At 47.5% G+C, this 26,795-nt stretch overlaps 1 protein-coding gene across 1 annotated transcript in view; it reads left to right on the top strand.

The window, feature by feature from the left end:
* Window positions 1-26,795, top strand: part of LOC310953914 (attractin-like protein 1) — a gene marked incomplete at its 5' end in the record, with an annotated part of 258,550 nt that overhangs the window by 124,048 nt on the left and 107,707 nt on the right. Inside the window, one exon of the mRNA XM_083923179.1 lies at window positions 5,730-5,808. Within this exon, the coding sequence (XP_083779305.1) occupies window positions 5,730-5,808 (79 nt within the window). The remainder of the gene's footprint in view (window positions 1-5,729; window positions 5,809-26,795) is intronic.

Genomic DNA, 26,795 nt, shown 5'->3' with positions numbered 1-26,795 from the left:
GAGGGGAAAAAAGGAAAATGGTCATAATTAAACAGCATTTATGTCTCCGCTCTCCAGTCTCAAATGCTAATTGGTGACACTGCAGTTCAGCTTTGTCCAATTACTCCCGGCTCTCGCTCGCTTGATTAGCAATCAGTTGCTCTCTCGCTCTCCCTCTCTCTATTTCCCAAAACAGCAGAGGAGCTACTCAGCAGTAAGTGGCTCATGAGGCCCAATTCATTTCAAAATGACCAACCCTCTCACGTCCTCTGTGCAGATTTTACCCTGTTTGTTCAAACAGCCTTTATGTGTCTGCACTTAGCGACGTTCACATACGCAAAACTGACACGAGGAGCAGGGGCGATGTGTAAACGCTCACTTCCACAGCTCCTGTACGCTTCAAGCTTTCAACGCTTTGTTTCCTCAAGAGCAGCAAATGTTCCTTGAGTGCATTTAAGGACTTGGCACCGAGCACAGCGCTGTGTTTGGGTGTAATACAGGAAACTAGGGTTTTACATAACTGGGTTTTCAACATGTAGGGTAGAGTAAAGGCTCAATTCTGCTCCCATTTGGTGCATAAATAGACGTATGTCATCGTCGTTCTCATCGTCTCTGTCCTCATGCTTTCATGTGTCCTTAACGTTGAGTTGGCGATGATCAAAACATCCTCTAGAGGGCGTCGCTCAGATTCAAAAGTTACTCTATTAAAGTTTGACCCCAACAAAGATGGAGACGATGGAGGAGAGAACCATCCTGCATCTGTTGTGCACACACACTGCAGTAAACACTCCACCTCCGCATCACACCAACGTGAACCTTTCACCGCCATTGTTTGAAATGTCCGTGCATGGTCCCTCCTTCTTTTTTCTACGTCCCAACAGGCGCACAGGAAATGACCTCAGAACCGCCGTAGGCCTCGTACTCGTGCTCGTGCTCGTGCTCGTGCTCGTGCACGTGCGCACGCTCGTGCTCGTACATGTGCAAACGCACTTTACAAAAGCCCACCTCTCCCAAACGGGCCGTGGACGGCCAGCTGGCCGCAGTTATGCGTGGAGCGGTTGCACTCACACTGGTCAAACGCACTAGGCTTGACCCGAAAAACCTGTTTTGGCGCGGTGCGGAAGGACAGTGTGAGTGCGCCCTAAGTGTTTAAGATGTTGTCGTGTGTTTGTCTGTGGACAGTCGAGCTGCAGAGGAACAAATGTTGAAAATTAGAAATGGATTCACGCCCTAATGACTAATAATGACTGGATATTTGAATATAGCATTTTTAGGCAGCAGCCCCGTGGGGCCGGATAACAATGAGCGTCTTAGGATGCTTCAAAATGCAAAGTAGCCATCTGCCACACGCATGAACTTAATTCACATCCTCGTTTGCTGCAAACGTAGAGGATAGAAATATTGAGAGAGTGTTTTGAAAGAGGGAGCTCGGGGTGATGAACAGATAAAAAGTCTAAATGTTGAACGCGTTACATGAGGAGAACCTGCGGCGTCTCTCCGGACCGCGGGCCTCAGAGTTGATTTGCTGCCTGTGCAGATGGAAAGCTGTTTCCGATTGTGAGCTATCTGCGGCTCATGTTCAACGAATAGCTTATTGATTTTTTTGCTCTGCCCGCTGGGGTTCAGATGTTTCATTGTGTTTCCGTGTGTGTGTGTGTGTGTCGAGTGTGTGCGTGTGTGACGTGCTGTGCTTTTGGATGATTGTTGTAGCGTGTTAAAACCACACTACGCTCTCACATGGACTCTGGCTCTTTCTCACTCATATTCCCCGGCTGTTTAATCGGTTCGATTGCTTTTACCTGTGGCTGAACAGTCTCAGACCTGAACCTATCAAGAGGCTCAGTGGAGTGTTAACAAACACACTCCCAGCCTCTCCTCCTCCCCCTTCACCCTCTCCCCCCTAATGTCTTGGTAATAGCGACAATTAGCCCACTCTGCTCCGGTGGCTGGATGGCTACGCTCCGGCCCTGTGGCCCATTAATGGGGATCTTGGTCCTGATTGGATTTAAATCCCGGCCAGAGGAGGTTTTTTTATGTATGTATGTTTGGAGAAAATCATTCTGAGGGAGTGTATTTGTGTTTCTCTTGAACTGGTCCTGGAGATATTTAGTGTAGTGGGGATGTACCTGCTGTCTGACTTGATTACATGAAATGACCACGACCTCTTAACTCGGCATGTGACATGCCCACGCAAGGGAAAACTACTTAGGTTTAGGGCGCACTCACACTGTCCATCCGTCCCATGCCCCAGGACGTTTCACAGCTAAAGTCTGGTTCCTTTGACCAGTGTGAGTGCAACCGTACCACGTCTAAGAGCGGCATGCTTATCGTCCACGGCCCGTTTGGGAGAGGTGGGCTTTTGTAAAGCACGTTTGCACATGTACGAGCACGAGCGTGCGCACGACAAGGACCCTAAAGCACGGGGCACGGGACGGACGGACGGACAGACAGTGAGAGGGCGCCCTTAGATAAAGATGATGTTTTGGGTTCAAGTCAGTGACTTAAGTGTCTGTTACATTAATAAGTCAGCACTGACTTTTGGTTTCACACGGGACACAAACAGCGTTCGTTCTCCAGCCCCAAGGGTCGACTTGTGTAACCAGTGAATTCATGCGTCCAACACGACAGCGAGCTTTGCATCGATATGACTCCGTAAAAGTACAGTAAAAACTTGACTTATAGGCTGCTTTCTTAAGGAATTAACTTTATTACAGAATATTTAACATTATTATAAATGATTTTCCATTTTATATACAGTGTTTTCTATTGTTAACCAATTCAAGAAATGAACACTGAGAAATTAAAAAGTAAAAAGGCACAAAACTAAAGTATTGTTTTCTGCTTTATACTGTATGTCCTGTAAAAAAGGTTTTCATATCAGTGAATATCAGAAAACATATACAGAGATATCTCAGACGTACTGATACGTGTCTGTTACGCCAAAATATACTCGTGATTGTTTTTTGATTGACTGAAAGAACAAAGAACATGAAGAACGTTGAGCAGAAACTGCATCTCTCCCCTCCACCTCTAACTGTTTGTTGTTGTGTGCAGTCGTGCCTGGAGTCACCGTGGTCAGTCGGGGTAAAGGTCACACAGGGTCGAATCCCTCCGTAAAGTGCACATGTGAACCTTGTCCATTAAATGCAAACTTTTCCAATCGTGTCGTTGAAGTCGGCCGTTGGAGTTGAAACCGGATGCTTTTCATCCAGCAGCAGCAGAAATGAGCGTGTTGTCTTCACCGCCGGAGGGGCTTTCCCGGCTGTGGAGCGTCTGAGTGCAGCTCAGAGGTCGTCCCCGGGCTCAGAGGTCGTCTGTGGGCTCAGAGGAGGCCGTGACTGCAGCCTCCTCACAGCTCACAGCAGAGCAGCTCTGAAAATGCCACGCTCATTACGGCGTTAATACCCTTTACAATGTCTGTAATCTGGCTGTCATCCTCACACAGAGACATGCTGCACACACACACACACACACACACACACAGAGACACACACACACACACACTCTGACAGACACACACACACACACACACACACACACAGACACAGGAGAACATGCTGCACACACACACACACACACACACACACACACACACACACACACACTCTCTCTGACGGTCACACACACACACTGACGGACAGACACACTCTGACGGACACACACACACACACACAAACATACGCACACACACACTCTGACAGACAGACACACACACACTCTGACAGACACACACACACTCTGACGGACATACACACACACAGACACACATACGCACTCACACACATATACTCTGACTGACACACACACTCAGACACACTCAGACACACAAACACACACACACACACACAGACAGACACACACACACATAGACACACACACACTCTGACAGACACACACACTCTGACGGACACACACACACACAGAGACACAGAGACACAGGAGAACATGCTGCACACATACACACACACTCTGACAGGGACACACGCACACACACAGACACACACACACACACTCTGACGGACACACACACACAGAGACACACACTCTGACGGACACACACACACACACACATGGAGACACACACACACACACACTCTGACGGGCACACACACACACAGGCACACAGAGACACAGGCACACACACACACACACACACACTCTGACGGACATACACACACACACACACACACACACACACACTGACAGACACACACACACACACACACTCTGACGGATATACACACACACAGACTCTGACACGAGCACACACAGACACACACACACACTCTGACACACACACACACACACACACACACACACACACACAGATGAAGAGGAGGATTGTTTGGGAGCTGCTGTCCTCAGCAGTTTCTCAGATACTTCCTGTTGTTGAGTCTTTGGGAGCGCTTGGTTTGAGTCCTTGTCAGAGGTTCTGATTGAGAGAGGAGCTTTGTGTTGGGCCAGATAACTGTGCCCTCCAGACATTCAACTGTCCGGCTGAGTGTGTGTGTGTGTGTGTGTGTGTGTGTGTGTGCGTGTGTCTCTTTGTTAGAGAGCATCATGTCGCTCGTTGACCTCTCGCTGTCCTGGAATCCTCAGCTGCCTGTGGTCGCCGCAGTTTTTCTATCTCGCCGCAAATCTTCTGAGCAATGTTCCTCTCCTTTGTCTTCTTTCTGCTCCGGCCGACAGTAAACGAGTGTGAAGGCGCGGCTCCATGATTGTGTTGAGGTTGTGTCATTTCCTTTTTTTAAGGACAGCTACAAAAAAAACTACAAGTGTGGAACACATGGTTTATGTCATTTAATCTGCCGTCTGCGGATCCTGATTCAGTTTTATTTAACTGCCCCATTAGGGGAACATGCAGTATATTCAAAGGGATAACAAAGGACACTGAAAGCCTTAAAACATGTCAAACATTCATGGTTTTTGTCTTCATTCCTCTGTTTTCTTGTCAACAGTACTACAGTTAGTTGTAATGCTCACTCTTGGACCGTGGCTCGGATGAGTGCGCGTACAACAGGTTTCCACCCAAATGCAGTCAGAAGCCGTTTTGACTTGTGCCCGTTAAAAGGTTGAATGTGTCTGAAAGCAGCGAGAATAAAGTTTCATTTGAAACATTTGTTGAGGAGAGACAAATCTACTTTCAAAGAAAACGAGTCCAACATTTAGAAGATCAGTTTTTGCAGCAGTACAAAACTTTTGTCAACCATCCGGGTACATTCACTGACACTGACACTCAGATTGTAAGTGTACGAATCTTTCTATTTTGTGCAGTTTGTGATAAAAAGGCACACAGCAGGGGGGTCCTGGGGGGGGGGGGGGGGGGTCCTGGGGGGGTCCTGCTCCTGCAGCGTTATTTTCCTCTCACCTGCACCGCATTCAGTGAAGAAGACAAGTTTTTCATGTGTTTTTGTCTAATATATGTGTTTTTCATGTGTTTTCGTGTAATATATGTGTTTTTCATGTGTTTCGTGTATTAACCGCCAGAACAAATGTGTTTTTAATGCTTTAAAGGGAACAAAACACCTGAGCTCATCATAAATCATGCATGAAAGGGTTAAATGAATGAAAATATACATTATGAGTAGTTAGTATGCATATAATAAGACAGTTTAATCACCCTTGTTTTTCCCCCATTATTCGAGACCCGGCCTTTATTTAACTTAAACTCTTGTTTATGCAGCACTAAGGATGAAGTGAGTGACTGAGTGCTAACCCGGTGTGTGTGTGTGTGCTCCTCCTCTCTCCAGCTGTTTCCTGTCTCTGCTGCTCGTCGCTGCAGTGGTTTGGAAAGTGAAACAGACCTGCTGGGCCTCACGACGTAGAGAGGTAGGTCACATCATCACCTCACCTGTGTGTGTGTAAATGGTAAATGGACTTGTACGTATAAAGCAACTTTCTAGTCTTCTGACTACTCAAGGCGCTTTCCCAGTGTTTGTCACATTCACCCGTTCACACACATTCACACTGATGGCAGTGGACATCTACAGACCATCTAATCTAACCATTCACACACATTTACACACCCATGCACAGCACGAGGAGCAATTCAGGGTTCAGGGTCTTGCCCAAATACACTTCGACATGTGGACTGGGGAAGCTGGGGATCGAACCTCCGATCTCTCAATTGGAGGACAACCCACTCTACCATTAAGCCACAGCCACTCAGCTCTGCACTATAGTGAATACCGTGTGTGTGTGCGTGTGTGTGTGTGTGTGCGTGTGCGTGTGCGTGTGCGTGTGCGTGTGTGTGTGTGTGTGTGTGTGTGTGTGTGTGTGTGTGTGTGTGTTATACAGTACATAGCCGTGTATGTGCTTCACTCTGCTTCGTGTGAGCTGGGAGTCGCAGCTCACACATTGAAGATAAAAGTGAATATACAGTGACACGTGACACGTCCCCCCCTACAGCCGTGAAGGGTGGGTTAATGTCACCCGTCCTGAAGAAGAAAAAAAAGAAGATATCTCCGCTTAACGAGCGTCGGCGTGACGATAAACAAGGCCATCCCCCTTAATTAGTGCTCCTCATGAACCAATTAACTCCGACCAAGTGATGCTAAATGAAGTGGAATGGAGTGATGCATCACTTAAAGCCTCAGCAGATGCCACATCATTTCATATTCACTCCTGACCCCTCCTTTACACACACACAAACACACACACACACACACACACACACACACACACACACACACACACACACACACACACAGAGTCTCTTCTCAGTAATGACCCACGGTCACTTTCTCAATTGTTTAATGTCTTTATGCATCTTTCTTCTTCTGTGGTTCAGTCATCAGGGAGTGATCTGTGCTGCGTGTGAGCGGCGGTGATGATAGTCTGTCTTTATTGGTGTGATCCACACACGCTCCGCGGGGAACTGTTGTGCTTAAATACACGTGTTGGTTTGTGGTCCCCCTTCTGCTGCTGCTGCTTTCATGTGCAAATCCAGTCTTTAGTCTTTGAATGTTCAGCGACGTGATCTGTTACTTTAATGGTCTTTAAAAGAAGAATCAGCTTTAATGAGGAGGAGTTATACTAGTGAAGCTGAAACTGTCCGTTTCCTGTTCGGAACCAATCAGCAGACGGACAAAGTTAGCAAATAGCCGGTGATCATAGATGCGCGTTTAGAAGCTGAATATTTCCCAGAGGAGTTGGAGGCCGAAACCAAACTGTAACGTTGGACCTGCATTCACCAGGTGGGGAGGATAGTGGCAGTGTTTCACTCTCATGTAATTGAGAGCGTTCAAAGAACCGCGATCGTTCAAAGAACCGCGATCGTTCAAAGAACCGCGATCGTTCAAAGAACTGCGATCATTCAAAGAACCGCGATCGTTCAAAGAACCGCGATCGTTCAAAGAACCCAGATCGTTCAAAGAACCGTGATCGTTCAAAGAACCCAGATCGTTCAAAGAACTGCGATCGTACAAAGAACTGCGATCGTTCAAAGAGCCGCGATCGTTCAAAGAACTGCGATCGTTCAAAGAACTGCGATCGTTCAAAGAACTGCGATCGTTCAAAGAGCCGCGATCGTTCAAAGAGCCGCGATCGTTCAAAGAACCGCGATCGTTCAAAGAACTGCGATCGTTCAAAGAACTGCGATCGTTCAAAAAACTGCGATCGTTCAAAGAACTGCGATCGTTGAAAGAACTGCGATCGTTGAAAGAACTGCGATCATTCAAAGAACCGCGATTGTTCAAAGAACTGCGATCGTTCAAAGTACCGCAATCGTTCAAAGAACCCCGATCGTTCAAAGAACTACGATCGTTGAAAGAACTGCGATCGTTGAAAGAACTGCGATCGTTCAAAGAACCGCGATCGTTCAAAGAACCGCGATCGTTCAAAGAACCGCGATCGTTCAAAGAACCGCGATCGTTCAAAGAACCGCGATCGTTCAAAGAACCGCGATCGTTCAAAGAACCGCGATCGTTCAAAGAACTGCGGTCGTTCAAAGAACCGCGATCATTCAAAGAACCGCGCTCGTTCATAGTACCGCGATCGTTCAAAGAACCCCGATCGTTCAAAGAACCCCGATCGTTCAAAGAACTACGATCATTCAAAGAACTACGATCGTTCAAAGAACTGCGATCGTTCAAAGAACTGCGATCGGTCAAAGAGCCGTGATCGTTCAAAGAAGCGCAATCGTTCAAAGAGCCGCGATCGTTCAAAGAGCTGCGATCGTTCAAAGAACTACTATCGTTCAAAGAGCCGTGATCGTTCAAAGAACCGCCATCGTTCAAAGAACCGCGATCGTTCAAAGAACCGCGATCGTTCAAAGAACCGCGATCGTTCAAAGAACCGCGATCGTTCAAAGAACCGCGATCGTTCAAAGAACCGCGATCGTTCAAAGAGCCGCGATCGTTCAAAGAGCTGCGATCGTTCAAAGAACTGCGATCGTTCAAAGAACCGCGATCGTTCAAAGAGCCGCGATCGTTCAAAGAACTGCGATCGTTCAAAGAACTGCGATCGTTCAAAGAACTGCGATCGTTCAAAGAGCCGCGATCGTTCAAAGAACTGCGATCGTTCAAAGAACTGCAATCGTTCAAAGAACTGCGATCGTTCAAAGAACTACGATCGTTCAAAGAACTGCGATCGTTCAAAGAGCCGCGATCGTTCAAAGAACTGCGATCGTTCAAAGAACTGCGATCGTTCAAAGAACTGCGATCGTTCAAAGAACTACGATCGTTCAAAGAACTGCGATCGTTCATGGTTCTTGCGGTGCGGACACAATAAAAAGGGGGAAAATACGTAAAATACAAACAATTTACGACTGAAATAACGATATGATAGTCCTGTCCAGATGGTCACACTGGATTTGGGAAAAACTCTTACCACACTTCATTAGATTTGAGATGACTTCAGTGATCTTACCTTAACTATTGGAGGTTAATGCCTAACTTCTCATCCCGCGAGACTTTCCCAAATCCAGGATTACCATCTAAACACAGTCGTCATAAAGGACTGTTGCGTTTGCACACGAACATTTGTGCACGTAACTCACGGGTTGCAGTGATTGACGCCTGCGCCCTGATGTGACTTCTTCCATCTTTGACCTGTCGAGCACACTGTTTGTTCTGCCTTGTTTTGTCCCTGTGAGGAGGGGCGCGCCGGCCGCCACGCAGCTGCATTATTTATCAGAGCCAGCTTCACATCACAGCAGAACCGCAATGCTACATTTACTGCACCGTCGGTGTATTTACCCTCCATTTCTCTCCGTCTCTCACTGTCAGTCGCTCCCTCCTTTCTTCCCGAGGGCTCCGACTCTCCCTTCAGATAACAGAGGATCGAATAAACGGCAACCTCTGCCTTCAAGGGAGAAATCACTATAGGAACTCTGGTGATTAAACCTCACTTTCTTCCCATCATCATCTCCACTTAATGTCCTATGTTACTCTTCCCCGCCCCCGTCACATAATTAATTCATCTGTGGAAGTGAACGGTGTCCCGTCAGAGCAGCTCAAAGAGGGAAGACAGAGGAAACATTTCACAGTTTCCCTGAGTTACGGTACTCAGCCGAGCTCAGAGGGAGACATGACATTTAAAAAAGAAACACATAGTTCATTTGCTTTAGCGCTTGGTTGTTACACTACGGGAAACTCTTTCTGGATCCGTCCTTTCCTCACCCTGGAAATGTCATCACTGACACCGAACGCTGAGAGCGGGAGAGCCACAATGCAAACTATGTTAATGAGCCAAGTCTCTCTCTCTCTCTCTCTCTCTCTCTCTCTCTCTCTCTCTCTCTCTCTCTCTCTCTCTCTCTCTCTCTCTCTCTCTCTCTCTCTCTCTCTCTCTCTCTCTCTCCTGTCACAGGCACAAATGTTGGAAAGATCAGATTTGTCCTTTAACAGGGTTTCATGTCATCGTGTCTTAACTTGATCTTTATAGTCACACGACCTTTGCTCTCGGCTGCAGTGGGATTAAAACAAGATGGTGAAACCGAAGAAATGAACAAAGAGGAGGAGAGGAAGAGTAGGAACTAGCACGGAGGGGGTTTCGAGGGCTTTGCCAGGTGTGAGATCTGAATGGAGGTCATTTCCACATGGGTGTGGTAGGAGTGGGTGTGTGGAGCACTGGGAGTTGGCGCCCTCATTTCCACCGCTGGTCTGATTCAGCTGGTGTGTTCAAGATCATCTGGATTTATTTAATTTGAGGCCGATACAGATACGGTTCAAGATTGTCTCTGAAATATCTTCATATGTGTTCAGAAAACATTTGTTTTTTAACGTGCAGCTCTAACTGCAACCACCATACTGAGCACAATGAAGTGCAATCCACTGTAACTTTAACCCTCGCACCGTTTCATGTTTTTCACAGAAAAAATCAGCGCTAACGTTATTCTAACGCTACACTGTGGACTGTTCCTTCCTCTCCAGCATGACTCCCTCTTGTTGCGTGAGTTTGACGTCATTGTTTTGCAATGAACTGTCAGAAAAACATGTTTGCATTAATAACAGCTTGGAGCGTACAGTTCTGATTTCTGATTTGGTACCAGCTCTCAACTGAAACAGGTTCTCCATTGCCATCTTCTCCCAAAGCGACGTATATGATGTTTGTTTAACGTTGGGAAACTTGTTTACATTTAGGCAACAAAACAACTTTATTTGGGTTAAAATACGTATGTTTGTTAGACAGATTCAACGTAAAATTAGCAGCGGTCTCCTGGGTGACAGTAAGTCTGACCCATCCATCTACGGTCGTGCGGGTCGTGCGGGGGGCTGGAGCCGATCCCAGCTGACATCGGGCGTGAGGCGGGGTCCACCCTGGACAGGACGCCAGTCTATCACAGGGCACACAGAGACGAACAGAGACAGACAACCATTCACACCCACGGGTGATTTAGAGTCATCAATGAACCCAACACCTGCACGTCTTTGGACTGTGGGAGGAAACCGGAGATGTTCTGTTGGGAGGTGTGTGTGTGTGTTTATATCGCCTTAAGTAACCAGTGGAGAGGAACGTGTATGGCGTCAGTTTTAGTCGACACTGAAGCTGCAGTAACCAAACTTCAGCTCCGCTCTTTTCAAACCCTGGAACAACCATTAACCATGAATCATGAGTTCATGTTTACAGGGTTTAACTATGTTACATAGATAAGAAACTTTACACTTACACACATATTTAACAATATGACACAAACGTGAATATGAATGTGACTCCAGCTGCTTCAGACGTTAAAAGAATTCATTTTGAGACACGTTTTAAAATGCGTCGCAGTGGCAGGCGGTCTGTGTCACAGTTCAAGGGTCCTGTCACCTGCAGAGCAGCTCCATGATGTGATCCACCTGTTCAGCAGCTGCAGGTGCGGCTTCACCTAAAAATACAGATGCTCATACGCTGACATGGTTAAGTGTCAGGTCCTGTGTGTCAGAGTAGCTCTTTCTAGTCTTTACGCTGTGTGAAGTATCGCATGTGTGTGTGCGCGCTGCTCTCGCTCCTCAACCCTCGCTGCTCTCGCTCCTCACTCCTCGCTGCTCACCCTCCTCCCTTCTCTACCTCCTCGGCCCTCGGTCTCCTCGCTCCTCGCTGCTCTCGCTGCTCTCCCTCCTCGCTCCTTGCTAATCTCCCTCCTCGCTCCTCGGTCCTCGGTCTCCTCGCTCCTCGATGCTCTTGCTCCTCGCTTCTCTCCCTCCTCGGTCCTCGGTCCTCGGTCCTCGGTCTCCTCGCTCCTCGATGCTCTCCCTCCTTGCTCCTCGCTCCTCGCTGCTCTCCCTCCTCGCTGCTCTAACTCCTCGCTGCTCTCCCTCCTCGCTGCTCTCCCTCCTCGCTCCTCGATGCTCTCCCTCCTTGCTCCTCCCTCCTCGCTGCTCTCACTCCTCCCTCCTCGCTACTCTCTCTCCTCACTCCTCGTTCCTCGCTGCTCTTGCTCCTCACTCCTCGCTGCTCTCGCTCCTCGTTCCTCGCTACTCTCTCTCCTCACTCCTCGTTCCTCGCTGCTCTTGCTCCTCACTCCTCGCTGCTCTCGCTCCTCGTTCCTCGCTGCTCTTGCTCCTCACTCCTCGCTGCTCTCGCTCCTTGTTCCTCGCTGCTCTCGCTCCTCGTTCCTCGCTGCTCTCGCTCCTCGTTCCTCGCTGCTCTCTTCCTCGCTGCTCTCGCTCCTCGTTCCTCGTTCCTCGCTGCTCTCGCTCCTCGTTCCTCGCTGCTCTCTTCCTCGCTGCTCTCCTCCTCGCTGCTCTCCTCCTCGCTGCTCTCTCTCTTTTCTCCTCACTCCTCGCTGCTCTCCCTCTTTTCTCCTCGCTGCTCTCGCTCCTCGTTCCTCGCTGCTCTCTTCCTCGCTGCTCTCCTCCTCGCTGCTCTCCTCCTCGCTGCTCTCTCTCTTTTCTCCTCACTCCTCGCTGCTCTCCCTCTTTTCTCCTCGCTGCTCTCACTCCTCGCTCCTCGCTGCTCTCACTCCTCCCTCCTTGCTCCTCCCTCCTCGCCGCTCTCGCTCCTCGCTGCTCTCCGGGGAGGCGGTCTAGTGGGGAACCACAGCAGAAGGTGAAAATGGGATGTCTTCACTGTTAATTATGGATCACAACGAGCCACAAGACTACAGAGAAAACGGGGGTATAAATAGAACCATGGCTTTATGTTAATTGCTTTTTCTCATACTTCTTTTTATAACCAACAATCATCTTTGGATACGAGATCAAACAATCAAAAGCTACTTTGAAATTCTAATGCTGATGTGCAGAGACAGGCTGCACAAGATGTCTCTGCGTTCCTGTAATAGGGTTGCCCCTCTGAAGACTGTGCATGTGTGTGTGTGTGTGTGTGTGTGTGTGTGTGTGTGTGTGTGTGTGTGTGTGTGTGTGTGTGTGTGTTGAGGCGTTGCATTTTAAAAATCCAGCACAGCTGATATCGCCTCTCGACCAGATAAATAAGTCAGTAGACATATGGAGAGCTGGAGAGTGAGCCAGCCAGATGAAGAGATCGAGGTCCTCTCCTCCCCGTTCTCTTCTACCTGGAGTCAAATGTGTCAAATAACTCATTAAAACTTAAATCACAACTTTTACAGCAGCAAAGAAGAAAAATAAACCAGAATATTTGTAAAGAAAACCCTTTTACACACCAGGACTGTTTCATTTTTTGTGGTTAACTTGCACAGCGACATTTCTTTACTCATTTTGTTTGTTTGTTTGTTTGTTTTTTACTTAAAACAAACAGATAATACACACAACAGTATGCCAACAACACAACACACACTCCCAAAACAACAACAACTGGACATTTTGTTTAACAATAATACAAAGATAGAAACGATAAAGGATCATACAATCATTTGTATTAACTGAAATATTGTGGAACAACTGCTGAACACTGTTACAAGCGTATTCAGCAGCAACAATGCACATTTTAATAATAATAATAATAATAAAGCATTTTTTTCAACCCGCTAATAAAGTCCAGACCAAAGGAAAGATGCATCTCAATTCAAGGATTTATGTAAATAGTGAAATTCAAACTTCTCAATCACTTTTTATTTTCAGGAAACGCGTAAAAGCGCTATTATTATACATATGATGATGCTATTAAGCAGAAGAAGTGCATTTTTAGTTTGTATTCATTCTGCAAAGTTGACGTATGTTAGCGCATCAAATTTAATTTTTCATTATTTGTGAAATGCTGAAGAGGCGCAGACGTTATAAGTGCATCTTCTTTCCGCTCCCGTTCATTTCTTCTTTTCTAAAGAAATAAATAAAAATGAAATTAAATGAAAGTCATCAAACATGAAACAACACCGCAGAGACTCTCCAGTCCGAACCGACAGCAAACTTTGCTCCTTTCCACCTCGACAAACACAAGTGCGTCCCAAAACCACTACTTCCCCTCTCACCTTTCACAGTAAAAGCCCTGGACTGCGTAAATCTTTACCTCCCAGTATAATGTAGAATATTCACAGGCGAGTCTTTAGCGTTTTCTTGCCGTCGTACGTCACGTCCCCTGGTGTGTGAAGGTCTTTAAAGCTACAGTCAGTCAGTCTGATGTAAACAAAAAGAGTTCAGTGAGCAGCACACACAAATTAAAATATGATAATATAAAAAGAAGATATCCTGAAGCAGCGGTGAGAGGAAGCGGAGGATTATTGCAGCTGGAAAGAGCTTTGTATTTGAAAGATCTGGATCAATCTTCTGACAATTCAGGGAGGATACACTTTATGTGTCTGGGTGGTGGCAAATAAGAGGAACAATCGAAATAAACACATCTAAAGGTGAAGTTATTCAGAACCGCTGGACTGTGAAGATACAACATGACCGATGTGAGCAACATGTTGTTCTTCTTCGCTGCCTCACAGATGAAAAACACTAAACCAGGGCCCGATCCTGCTCCTGGAGGGCCGCTGTCCTGCATGTTTTAGGTTTCTTAGGGCGCACTCACACTGTCCTTCTGCACCGTGCCCCGGGCCCGTTTGTACTCACACTACCTGGGCCTCGGAGAATGCTTCTTGCTGCCTATACGTCATCACGCCGTAACACGTCACACGCATTGATGACGTCATGGCGATGCGTGGCTTTGTTTCCAGATCTTTCCATAGACCTCGGAGTTTTTGTGCGTCTTGTCGACTGTTTTTGAATCTTTTCATCGACCAAATCTGCAGTAAACACTCCACCTCCGCATCACACCAACGTGAACCTTTCACCGCCATTGTTTGAAATGTCCGCGCATGGTCCCTCCTTCTTTTTTCTATGTCCCAACAGGCGCACAGAAATTACGTCGTAGGCCTCGTGCTCGTGCTCGTACACGTGCAAACGCGCTCTACAAAAGCCCACCTCTCTCAGACGGGTCGTGGACGGCCAGCTGGCCGCAGTTATGCACGGAGCGGGTGCACTCACACTGGTCAAACGCACTAGGCTTGACCCGAAAAACCTGTTTTGGCCCAGTGCGGAAGGACAGTGTGAGTGCGCCCTTAGAGTCAGGTGTGTTGGAGCAGAGAGAAACCTTAAACATGCAGGACAGTGTCCCTCCAGGAGCAGGGTTGGGCGGCCCTGCACTAAACACTTCTCTGCACTTCCTGTCGATCCGTCTCTCTATAAATCTCCCTCTCTCAGTTTGATTATGCAAAGGCTTGCTGGAGTATTTTTCCTCAAAAGTCAGACAGATGTTGCCACAGTCGCTAGTGGATAAATAGTGTGGGAGCCTGTGCAGCTCTGTGCAGCGCCCGCCCCTGCTGAAGGCTCAGACAGGCCTCACTCGGAGCAGATTACACCGATTAGTCTCAAGTGAGCCAGCCGCGCCTCCTGACCTCTGCTGTCCTCACCGCTGCTCCGGCAGCTTCTGCTCAAATTACATGTTTGTGCTCCTCTCGCATGAGGCAATTAACTTATTGTGTCACTTTTTCCCCTGCGCTCATTACGGAATTACACTCGGAGACGCTCCGCTCTAAATTGCAGGAGGGTGAGCATCCGCAGCGTAATGAAGAGCGCTTGATTAAAATTTAAGTTTTAAGGCTGTTTTTGTTTGTTCGGGACTTGTCAGCGCTGCGTGCACCGCATCCAATAAGCTGGCTTGTGGAGCTAATTACGCAGCTGTATGTGTTTCCCGAGGTCTCTCACGGTCTAATTTCAGCTGCTGCGTGATGAGAAAAGGCGCTTAGGTTCATTTTAATGACAGATTGTGTCAAAATCATGGGCCATATTGAATCAAAAGTCATTTATTAAGACAGTAAGTAGAGAATATTGGACATAGATACAAAGAGCAAACAGCATTTTAAAGAATAAGAAGCTTATAGTGTGATTACACTGCTTCAGTAGCTTGTTTTAATTTTCAAAATAAAGGCTTTTCTTTGTCTGTTGTGCTGCTGCAGAGGTGGTGATGTGCTCCGATTGCTCAGTCCTTGGCTACCACCCACTCCAATCTGCAGTTGGAGAGATTAGCATGTCTGGACCAGTGAATGCCAAAGCTCTTGTTTCTGCGTGTGTGAGTGTGTGTCTGAGTGTGTGTTGTCGCTGTGCAGTACATGTGTGTGTCTGTGTGTCCTTATTTAGCATTAATCAAGGTGACAGATTAGTAGAAGGGGTTTAATGTGGCCAAGCATGGCTGGGTGTCTGCGGAGGGCCGCTGTGTAAACAAATCAAAGGGACGAGACAGGAACACACACTCACGCACACACACACACACACACACACACACACACACACACACACACACACCACAACAAGCCGCTGCTTTAACGCTCGACCACAGACGCTCTTCTTCTCTACACTCACATTAACTCGCTGTAAACACCATGAAGTATGTACCAGGGGCATTTAAAAGTTTTTAGTCCGCAGTGCGTTTCACATGGAGTCACAGTTCTGGACTTTGGGATGTGAGAGTTGGACACAGTGAAGACGTGATTCACCAGATTGGTTTTCACAGGAACAGCAGAGAAACACACCAACGCTGTCGTAGCGTCTGCAGTTCTTACTCTTATGACTCCACGGTTACTGTAAAACAGGTAAATCCTGACATCATCATTGGACAGCCCGTCATATAATTGAACGGGAACGACACACACTCAGCGACACAGTTGTTAGCTGGAGAAATACCATCTTTAGCCTGTTACCAGTAGAGACGCACCGATCCAGTGTCTTTCCAATATGATACCCGGGCTGAGCGTATCGGCCGATACCTGACACCGACCCGATCCTCCTGTTGAGTGAATGAAGCATAAACCTGTCCAGGGTCTCTAAAACAGGGTCCACACAGGCCAATGTCTCTAACACAGGGTCCACATAGGCCAAGGTCTCTAAAACAGGGTCCACACAGGCCAAGGTCTCTAAAACAGGGTCCACATAGGCCAAGGTCTCTAAAACAGGGTCCACACAGGCCAAGGTCTCTAAAACAGGGTCCACATAGACCAAGGTCTCTAAAACAGGGTCCACACAGGCCAAGGTCTCTAACACAGGGTCCACACAGGCCAAGGTCTCTAAAACAGGGTCCACATAGACCAAGGTCTCTAAAACAGGGTCCACATCGACCAAGGTCTCTAAAACAGGGTCCACACAGGCCAAGGTCTCTAAAACAGGGTCCACACAGGCCAAGGTCTCTAAAACAGGGTCCACACAGGCCAAGGTCTCTAACACAGGGTCCACACAGGCCAAGGTCTCTGACACAGGGTCCACACAGGCCAAGGTCTCTAAAACAGGGTCCACATCGGAGGCGTATGATTCCCATTCCTCTCTGTTGCCGGTTCTTGATTCCCATCCTTAGCTGGGTCGAGGCTGTGCTCAGGTATCACTGTACTTTATTCAGTCTTCGTCACAAAGGAGCTTTTTTTGAATCCTTTCAATCATTTTCAGTATTGAGAAGTCGAGAAATGATTGAACTTCAAACGTCTTTTTTTTAATAAAGCTCATCAGGTGTCACGTATAAAATCATTTTGACTCTTATAGTAAAGATGAAGGCGTGCCATTGATTAGTTTAGTTCTCTGTAGAAACAGGATGTACAGAAGCACAGATCTGCCATTACACCGTCAAGAGGCCGTTATTTACGTTTTCCATTTAGCACAAACAAGCTCTGCACCGGTCACATGATCAGGTTAAACAGAGGAGACACTGAACTGCGTCTGACCTGACAAAACCAGGATTATGAATTACAAGGATTCAAAATTCCCACAACACCTTCAATCATTTTCAGTATTGAGATGTTGAGAAATTATTAAACTTTAAGTTAAGTTCTCATGCACTGTGTGGACTTTGCCTGCTCTCCTGGTGTCTACACGGGTCCAAACACTTAGATGGAGAATATCAAACACCCTCAGGTCTGTATTCACCTGCGCCTGCACACGCATGTTAATATTTGGACTGGGATCATGCTGATGTTCGCACTTGGCTGTGCTGCGTCTGAGTGCAGCCTCACGGAGCCGAGAGCACGGCTGCAGACTCTTGCTGCATTAGATATCACTGTATTCGTTTTGCAGTCATAGGTTTCTGTGATTTCTTAATTAGGGCGCACACACACTGTCCTTCCGCACCGCGCCCCAGGCCCGTTTGTACTCACACTACCTGGGCCTCGGAGAATGCTTCTTGCTGCCTATACGTCATCACGCCGTAACACGTCACACGCATTGATGACATCATGGCGATGCGTGGCTTTGTTTCCAGATCTTTCCGTAGACCTCTGAGTTTTTGTGTGTCTTGTCGACTGTTTTTGAATCTTTTCATCGACCAAATCTGCAGTAAACACTCCACCTCAGCATCACACCAACGTGAACCTTTCACCGCCATTGTTTGAAATGTCCGCGCATGGTCCCTCCTTCTTTTTTCTACGTCCCAACAGGCGCACAGGAAATGACCTCAGAGCCGCCGTAGGCCTCGTGCTCGTACACGTGCGCACGCTCATGCTCGTACATGTGCAAACGCGCTTTACAAAAGCCCACCTCTCTCAGACGGGCGTGGACGGCCAACTGGCTGCAGTTATGCGCGGAGCGGTTGCACTCACACTGGTCAAACGCACTAGGCTTTACCTTTAAAACCTGTTTTGGTCCAGTGCGGAAGGACAGTGTGAGTGCGCCCTTAGGCACCAGTCCTGCTGGTGATGGAACATTTTCTTTCCTTGATACTGTTCATCAACTATTTCCACTGTGTTAAAAGAGCAACACAGTGGAAAAGAAACACAGAGAACAAGATATTTTTCCCACCGTGTGAAGCAGGAAACATTGTTTGAGTTCATAAACAGGAAGCAGTTTGTGATGATGCTGCGGTTTCAAACGGGACGCCAGCAGACGAGCCGGCTGCTGATTATGTGCAGAGTTTGCTTCAGGCTCGTCGCTGCTGCCCGAAGAAGAACTGCACAAAATAAGTTTAACTGGAAGAATTACTCCTTTTGTGGGTTACGGATAAATCATGATTACTGTGATGACTAATCGCGTTCAAAGAAATGTTACCGTGCACGGTGACGGAGGTGTTTTCAAAGTCGTGTTTATCGTCTCATTGAGAAAAAGGAGACGCGGGAAATGTTAATGATGCTCGGCTGCTATCAGCGCGGCCCAGGTGACCGCCGTCGCCCTCGCAGATCCAGATTAGCTTGAAGGTGCCGACGTTCAGAGAGGAATTGAGCAGCAGCACGCCGTCACCGGCAAACTTCAAAAGCACCCGAAAGAGAGAGAGAGAGAGAGAGAGAGAGAGAGACAGGAGGGAGCCTGGTGGAGGAGAGAGAGGGGGGAGTTTATGTGAAGGACACAGCAAGGACGTTTCCCCGGAGCCATGTGGTGGTTGAGTCGGTTTTATACGGTTGTGTTTTTCTGTCTGTTCTGTTTAGGATTTTTTACCGGAAGTCACCGCAGGCCGCGCCGTCTGTAATGATATACCTCCCTCCTCCCCTCCCCTCTGTTTCACTCCCTTCATCCATCTCTCATTACGGTTCTCTGTGTCTTTGTTTCTGCTGTTGTCTTTGTGACTGTTAATTGCTGTTCATTGTTGACTCATGGGGGGGAATCAGAGGTCCAGCTTCTAATGACTTCCCATCAGAACGATCGGTTTGACCTTTAACCCGCGGACTGTTGAATGTCCATGTCAGACAATTGATATTAGAAGAAAAGAAGAGTTTGACACTGTATAAGCCGTCAAGACAGTTTTTAACGTATAACAGAGAAATACCCGAGAGTCGCTGAGACAGACGTGGCTAACAGTGATTAGCTCTGGGCAGCACGGTGAAGGCATTTAAAGGTCTTTTTTAACCACAAATGCTGCGGAAAATAACAGCAAACCTCTGCAGCAGCATGAGAAGAGTCCCTACACACACAACAAAGCAGCAATGGGCTCCTTCCTTTGGGATTGACTTTGGTAATCCACTGTAATGGACTTTACTATGAGAGGAGCTGGTACAGGGGCCAGTAGGTAAGTCTTTAAAACACTCTTTTAATAAACTCTGGCTTCACTAACTACGCTGTTGCTGCTTTGTTGTGTGTGTAGGGACTCTTCTCATGCTGCTGCAGAGGTTTGCTGTTATTTTCAGCAGCATTAGTGGTTAAAAAGACCTTTGAATGCCTTCACCGTACTGCCCCGAGCTAATCACTGTTAGCCACATCTGGCTGTTAGCCACTCTACAGGATTTCTTTGATAACAGTTGTTCTCGATGGCTTATTTCCGGAATTTCACATTAACTACCTAACAACTGATAAATTCAGGCTGCATATGTAAAAGATTGGACGGTGACAACTGTTTTATGTTTTTTTTTTTTAAATGAAGCAAAAAATAAATAAAGATTATAATAATTTCCATCAGCTGGTTTGGAGGCTCTGAATGACCGTGGTCCTCCATTAAACCGAGCAGAAGAAGAAGCTGTTGTTAATGTGGGAAATGTGATTTAATGAGATTATTACGATCAATTTTAAAACAATGCAATTATGTATCACAATGTCTAAATGTATGATTTCATCACGACATGATCCCCTTTAAAGATGATGACTCAGCATATTGAATCATCGCCCAGCCCGACCACAAAACACCACTGATTTGGTTTTGTTTACCAGACTCTTATGAGCCCAAACGTGAGCTGCCCCTGATTAAAAGCAAAAAATATGTTTATATGGTGATAATTTCTATGGCAATTATGTCCTCAGTCAATCAGGCTCATGGTGAAGGGGACGAAGCACAGGACATGTTGGCAGGTTAAAGATATAATAAAAAAACACTGTGTTTTTGGTTAAATACACTTAAATCCGGTGACTTTTCCGCCTTCTGCCGTAACGACGCAGACCAGCACCTGTGTCCCTGTGGATCATCTCTCGCCTCACATACGAAATTCACCATATAATTGTGCCATCTTGGCTGACGTTAGGATCTGCATGTAGAAGATGTTGCACGGCTCAAAGCTAAACCTCTGAAGAGTGTTGTTGAATTTAAATAGTGCAGATGCCGTCGGTGCCGCTGAGCCCAGAATCCTTAAGCTCCGGCGCCGCGTACAGGGTCGGTGTGGGTGTGTGAGTTCTGGGACGTGTTGCTAAACATATCTTTGTACGAACGTAATCCCTGTCCTATCATAAACCAGTGGACAATGGTGATCCTAATCCTGCACTAAGAAGCTTTTCATAAACTGGAGGCATGCACACACACACACACACACACACACACACACACACGCAGAGGAACTTTGATTATACACTACACATGAGAACTATGAAATATACCATCCTAAATGTTGGATCTGGATTTTAAACTGAACTGTAGACGGACTGCAGGTGTGTCTCCACATCAAAAGACACCAAGCTTTTATTTATTGAGTCCAAATTCAAAGCATTTCTTCTTATTTTAAGTTTAGCTGGTAAATTAAGATGTTAACCACAGTATAGATTTAAGGTTTAGTTCACATCCAGTTCAATAATTGTGTACAGTATATTTTTTACAATTTGTATTCAAGTTCAGAAACTCATATAAACTGTATGTGGACGCATCTTATTCCTATCCTCGTGAGTCCTGATCTCTGAGCTCCGATGTGTTTTACTCTCAGATCAGTTTGGTAACGTGCGGCAGAGAAAATGTGGAGAAGTTTGACCAGTTTGAACCAATCACGATGGTTTTGAGGCTGATTGAAGTGAAACAGAAGAGACTGTTGAGTGTGAACAACATGGAGGCTTCCACGGATGAGATGAGCAGCTATGGAGCAAGCCGCTCACTAACTCTTTGTTCTCTGGATCCTTCTGTTGAATATGGACCGGGCTCCTGAAATTGGGCCTTTGATCCGTAAATTCACGTTAAACACAAAGGGAAAATCTCCTTTACCCACATGTTGTTTCCTTTCTGAGCTTTTCGTATTCAACAGAGTCACCTTGAATTTTGTGAATCAAACTAGGCGACATGATAGTGTAGTGGTTAGCACTGTTGCCTCACAGCGAGAAGGTCCCGGCTGGGGCCCTTCTGTGTGGAGTTTGCATGTTGTCCCCGTGTCTGCGTGGGTTTTCTCCGGGTTCTCCGGTTTCCTCCAACAGTCCAAAGACGTGCAGGTGTTCGGTTCATTGATGACTCTAAATCACCCGTAGGTGTGAACGGTTGTCTGTCTCTGTTCGTCTCTATGTGTCCTGTGATAGACTGGCGTCCTGTCCAGGGTGGACCCCGCCTCACGCCCGATGTCAGCTGGGATCAGCTCCAGCCCCCCGCGACCCGACAGGGACAAGCGGTTGGCAATCTGTTGGCAATCAGTCACAGGAGGCAATCTGTTCACAAATGTCCTCCTGTGACTCCAACGACCGTCGTTCAGACTCAATAGAGCACTAACCAAGTCCAAACCAACTTCCCTTACAACGACTGTCACTCTAACGACGGTCGTTGGCACTTGGAGCACAAAGGGTCTCAGTGACATCATCGGCCTTGTGAGAGGTTAAAGACCTGGATCTCCACACCAGATAGTTGGACCAGTCCCAGCCTGGTCCTGGTCCTGGTCCAGTCCCAGCCAGGTCCAGTCCCAGCCTGGTCCTGGTCCTGGTCCAGTCCCAGCCTGGTCAGATGCGTACATCATCAAAGAACCAAGTCCAGTTGCTTTTGACTGAAACTGCTTTGAGGATATATGAAAATAATCTTCACTTCTCATGCAGAGCACAGTTAAACAGTCATTACAGAAAAAAAATAAGCTCCCTCTAAACTTTAAGGTGTTCTCTCACTTTGGTGTAAAACTTCTCACATACATTTAGTGTAACAACGCGAACATGCAGCTAATTCCTTAAGTGCAGAACGATCTCAGTCCAATTAGGAGCTCGCACATGACGTTCATCCAGAGGAGGAAGTGGTGCTGATTTCTGTAGAAAGCAGATTAAAGTAAATCTCAGCTGAACCAAACTTTGTTTCTAATACCTGAGCAAATATCAGGCTGAATATCAGGGAACTCTGTTGCTTCACAACGAGTGCAAACCAAATTGCTTGTGGGGATTAAATGAGAGACTGTACACACAGAAAACAATAATGAGGTACGTCCGCGGAGAGAGCAGTTTGCATAACACCGAATTATGTGTGTAAATTGTTTCACTGGTGCGAGTGAGTTAAAACTGTTTGTTATACGGAGGATCTGAATTAAGCCATAATCACATCTCAACTTTAATCTTTCAGACTCTGCAGAGGAACGGACGCATTAACATGGAGATGAAAAATTATGGCAAGACACAAAAGTAAAATTCATATAATGAGCCTTAGTGAAGAGTTTTGTAAATCTGTTCATAATTTGATAAAGGCCTTATACATAAATATAATCATTGTTATGGTCTTTACTCAGGTAAAAAAAAAAAAAGTCTTAGGGCGCACTCACACTGTCCTTCCGCACCGGGCCAAAACAGGTTTTACGGGTCAAGCCTAGTGCGTTTGACCAGTGTGAGTGCAACCGCTCCGCGCATATCTGTGGTCAGCTTGCCGTCCACGGCCCGTTTGGGAGAGGTGGGCTTTAGTAAAGCACGTTTGCACGTGTACGAGCACGAGCGTGCGCACGTGTACGAGCACGAGGCCTACGATGGCTCTGAGGTCATTTCCTGTGCGCCTGTTGGGACGTAGAAAAAAGAAGGAGGGACCATGCGCGGACATTTAAAACAATGGCGGTGAAAGGTTCACGTTGGTGTGATGCGGAGGTGGAGTGTTTACTGCAGATTTGGTCGATGAAAAGATTCAAAAACAGTCGACAAGACGCACAAAAACTCAGAGGTCTACGGAAAGATCTGGAAACAAAGCCACGCATCGCCATGACGTCATCAATGCGTGTGACGTGTTACGGCGTGATGACGTATAGGCAGCAAGAAGCATTCTCCGAGGCCCAGGTAGTGTGAGTACAAACGGGCCTGGAGGGGGGACAAGGACCCTAAAGCAAGGGGCACGGGACGGACGCACAGTGTGAGTGCGCCCTTAATGGCCACCGTTGGGGCTAATAAAAAGGGTTTCTTGAACGTTACACAGAGAACCTTTAATTGATAGTATTGTTTGATAAAATCTATATTTTACCAAGTTAAAGTGGATTTTTGAGCGTGAACGTTAAAGAAAACCTGATTCTCTATGAAACCCACCCATGATGCTGGTACTGTACCACTGTACTGTGATACAGGAGACAGGCAGCACTCAAGTTTGAAGTAAATGGACTCCAACAGCTATAAAACACAAACAGCTTCTATGGCAACCAGCGAGCACCTGACTGCACAGACCTGCACACGCACAGACACACAGAACTACTCACACGATCCATACGAGACGTCCTGAGTGACTCCGCTGCCAGAAAGATGGAGAACCTCTGAGTGCAGCATCTCGCCTTCCTCTCCGTCTCTGCCTCTTCCTCTATCACTCACCATCTTTCACTGCTCTCCTCACTTCCTCTTTCATTACGGACTTCAGCGAGACGACAGGTAGAGAAGACCGAGAGACATGCACGAGCACAGACCGGCTCCTGCGTAGGCACTACAGATGCATGGGTTTTTCAGTTTTCACCTCTTTGTAGCGAGACAATCATCTGAGTCATGATTCAAATACAACAATTAATGATCTACACTGGAGAACTAATGATTAATACTTGATTTATTCTGAAATATTGTTTTTTTTTTACCGTGCAGAATTTGACAGAATATCCACTTTGGCTTTACGGCTCTTAACTCTGACGTAACACTATTTACAAATACGGTGTCCGGGTCCAAGCGCTCGTTTGAAACAGAACAGACACAACGACTGAACATGTGAACAACTACGATCACCTCTTTCTTCAGTTAGACACTTTTTTTGGCAGTTTTTCAAGCCTTTATTAGAAAGGTCCGACAGGAAATGGGGTGAGAGGGGGGGGGGGGGGGGGGTAGACATGCAGCTAAGGGTCACAGGTCAAAGTCAAATCTGTGGTGCCTGCCTCAAGGACCTTCAGCCTCTTTACATGGGGCAGATGTTCTAACCACTGTGCCACCGGCCGCCCTTTTTCATCCAAATGAAAGAGGTTAAATGACAATTACGTTGTTTTTTAAAAACTCAGATCTGTTCAAACAACACGGGGAACACGGCACGGCTGCGTTGGAGAAACACGAGGCTCAGACCGAAATCATCTTTTGAAAGGGCGTGATGTTGAGACTTTACAGCCAGATACCAGCATGTTGTTTTCTTTAATAACCAAGGCACTTCAACAAAAACCTTTATTTTGTGAAAATAAGAAGGAATCTGGTAAGGATGAACCCTGGGCGCCTCCCTAGGGAGGTGTTCCTGGCACGTCCAGCTGGGAGGAGGCCTCGGGGAAGACCCAGGACCAGGTGGAGGGATTAGATCTCCACACTGGCCTGGGAACGCCTCAAGATCCCCCAGTTAGAGCTGGTTAATGTGGCCCGGGAAAGGGAAGTTTGGGGTCCCCTGCTGGAGCTGCTGCCCCTGCAACACGACCCCGGATAAGAGGCTGAAGATGAGATGAGATGAAGCATTGGGTCAGAAGAGAAGGTTTCAACAGTGTTTTCTTCTCTAGGATTCAATCATGAACAGGAAGTGAAGAGGCCACAGCTCTGAGTGACTTCAGCACAACTGAACCCACAGGACATCACTAGTTTCTCACTCTGCTCTGGTTTGATCTGCGTCCGTTCTGACTCACTCTCTGACACAGCTCAGTAACTGTGGTGGGTTTCTGAGACATTACTTTGTTGCCAGGGATTTTCCAGAACTCACTCTTTGAAAGTTAGTAACTTAAAAGAGAATTAAATAGATGAAAATCAAGTACAAATAGGTAAATGGGTTCATTCTGAGTGGTTTCGCATGTGTCCGCTGGCTCAGATGAAGTAGAAAGTGTTCATTAGTTGACATAAAACTGCTGACTTCAACTTTAATATGAAACACCAATGAACCACGACGCCAGCCAGTTCCTGCTTTGACATGTTACTTAAAGAAGGTTTGCAGAAAGTGCCGCTCTCCTCCACCTCCCTCTCGTCTGTGAGGGGACAGGGCCTCTCTGCGTCACTGTGGGACGGGTCGAGGCAGAGTCCAGTCTTCAGTTCTCCTCCCTCTCGTCTGTGAGGGGACAGGGCCTCTCTGCGTCACTGTGGGACGGGTCGAGGCAGAGTCCGGTCTTCAGTTCTCCTCCCTCTCGTCCGTAAGGGGACAGGGCCTCTCTGCGTCACTGTGGGACGGGTCGAAGCAGAGTCCGGTCTTCAGTTCTCCTCCCTCTCATCCGTGAGGGGACAGGGCCTCTCTGCGTCACTGTGGGACGGGTCGAAGCAGAGTCCGGTCTTCAGTTCTCCTCCCTCTCGTCTGTGAGGGGACAGGGCCTCTCTGCGTCACCGTGGGACGGGTCGAGGCAGAGTCCGGTCTTCAGTTCGCCTCCCTCTCGTCCGTGAGGGGACAGGGCCTCTCTGCGTCACTGTGGGACGGGTCGAGGCAGAGTCCGGTCTTCAGTTCTCCTCCCTCTCGTCTGTAAGGGGACAGGGCCTCTCTGTGTAACTGTGGGACGGGTCGAAGCAGAGTCCGGTCTTCAGTTCTCCTCCCTCTCGTCCGTGAGGGGACAGGGCCTCTCTGCGTCACTGTGGGACGGGTCGAGGCAGAGTCCGGTCTTCAGTTCTCCTCCCTCTCGTCTGTAAGGGGACAGGGCCTCTCTGCGTCACCGTGGGACGGGTCGTAGCAGAGTGCGGTCTTCAGTTCTCCTCCCTCTCGTCCGTGAGGGGACAGGGCCTCTCTGCGTCACTGTGGGACGGGTCGAAGCAGAGTCCTGTCTTCAGTTCTCCTCCCTCTCGTCTGTGAGGGGACAGGGCCTCTCTGCGTCACTGTGGGACGGGTCGAGGCAGAGTCCGGTCTTCAGTTCTCCTCCCTCTCGTCTGTGAGGGGACAGGGCCTCTCTGCGTCACTGTGGGACGGGTCGAAGCAGAGTCTGGTCTTCAGTTCTCCTCCCTCTCGTCTGTGAGGGGACAGGGCCTCTCTGCGTCACTGTGGGACGGGTCGAGGCA

This window comes from Echiichthys vipera (genome assembly GCF_963691815.1).
Source record: "Echiichthys vipera genome assembly, chromosome: 11".
NCBI lineage: Eukaryota > Metazoa > Chordata > Actinopteri > Perciformes > Trachinidae > Echiichthys > Echiichthys vipera.
Note: the sequence above shows the minus strand (reverse complement) of the source record. Positions and strands in the feature narration are given on the sequence as shown.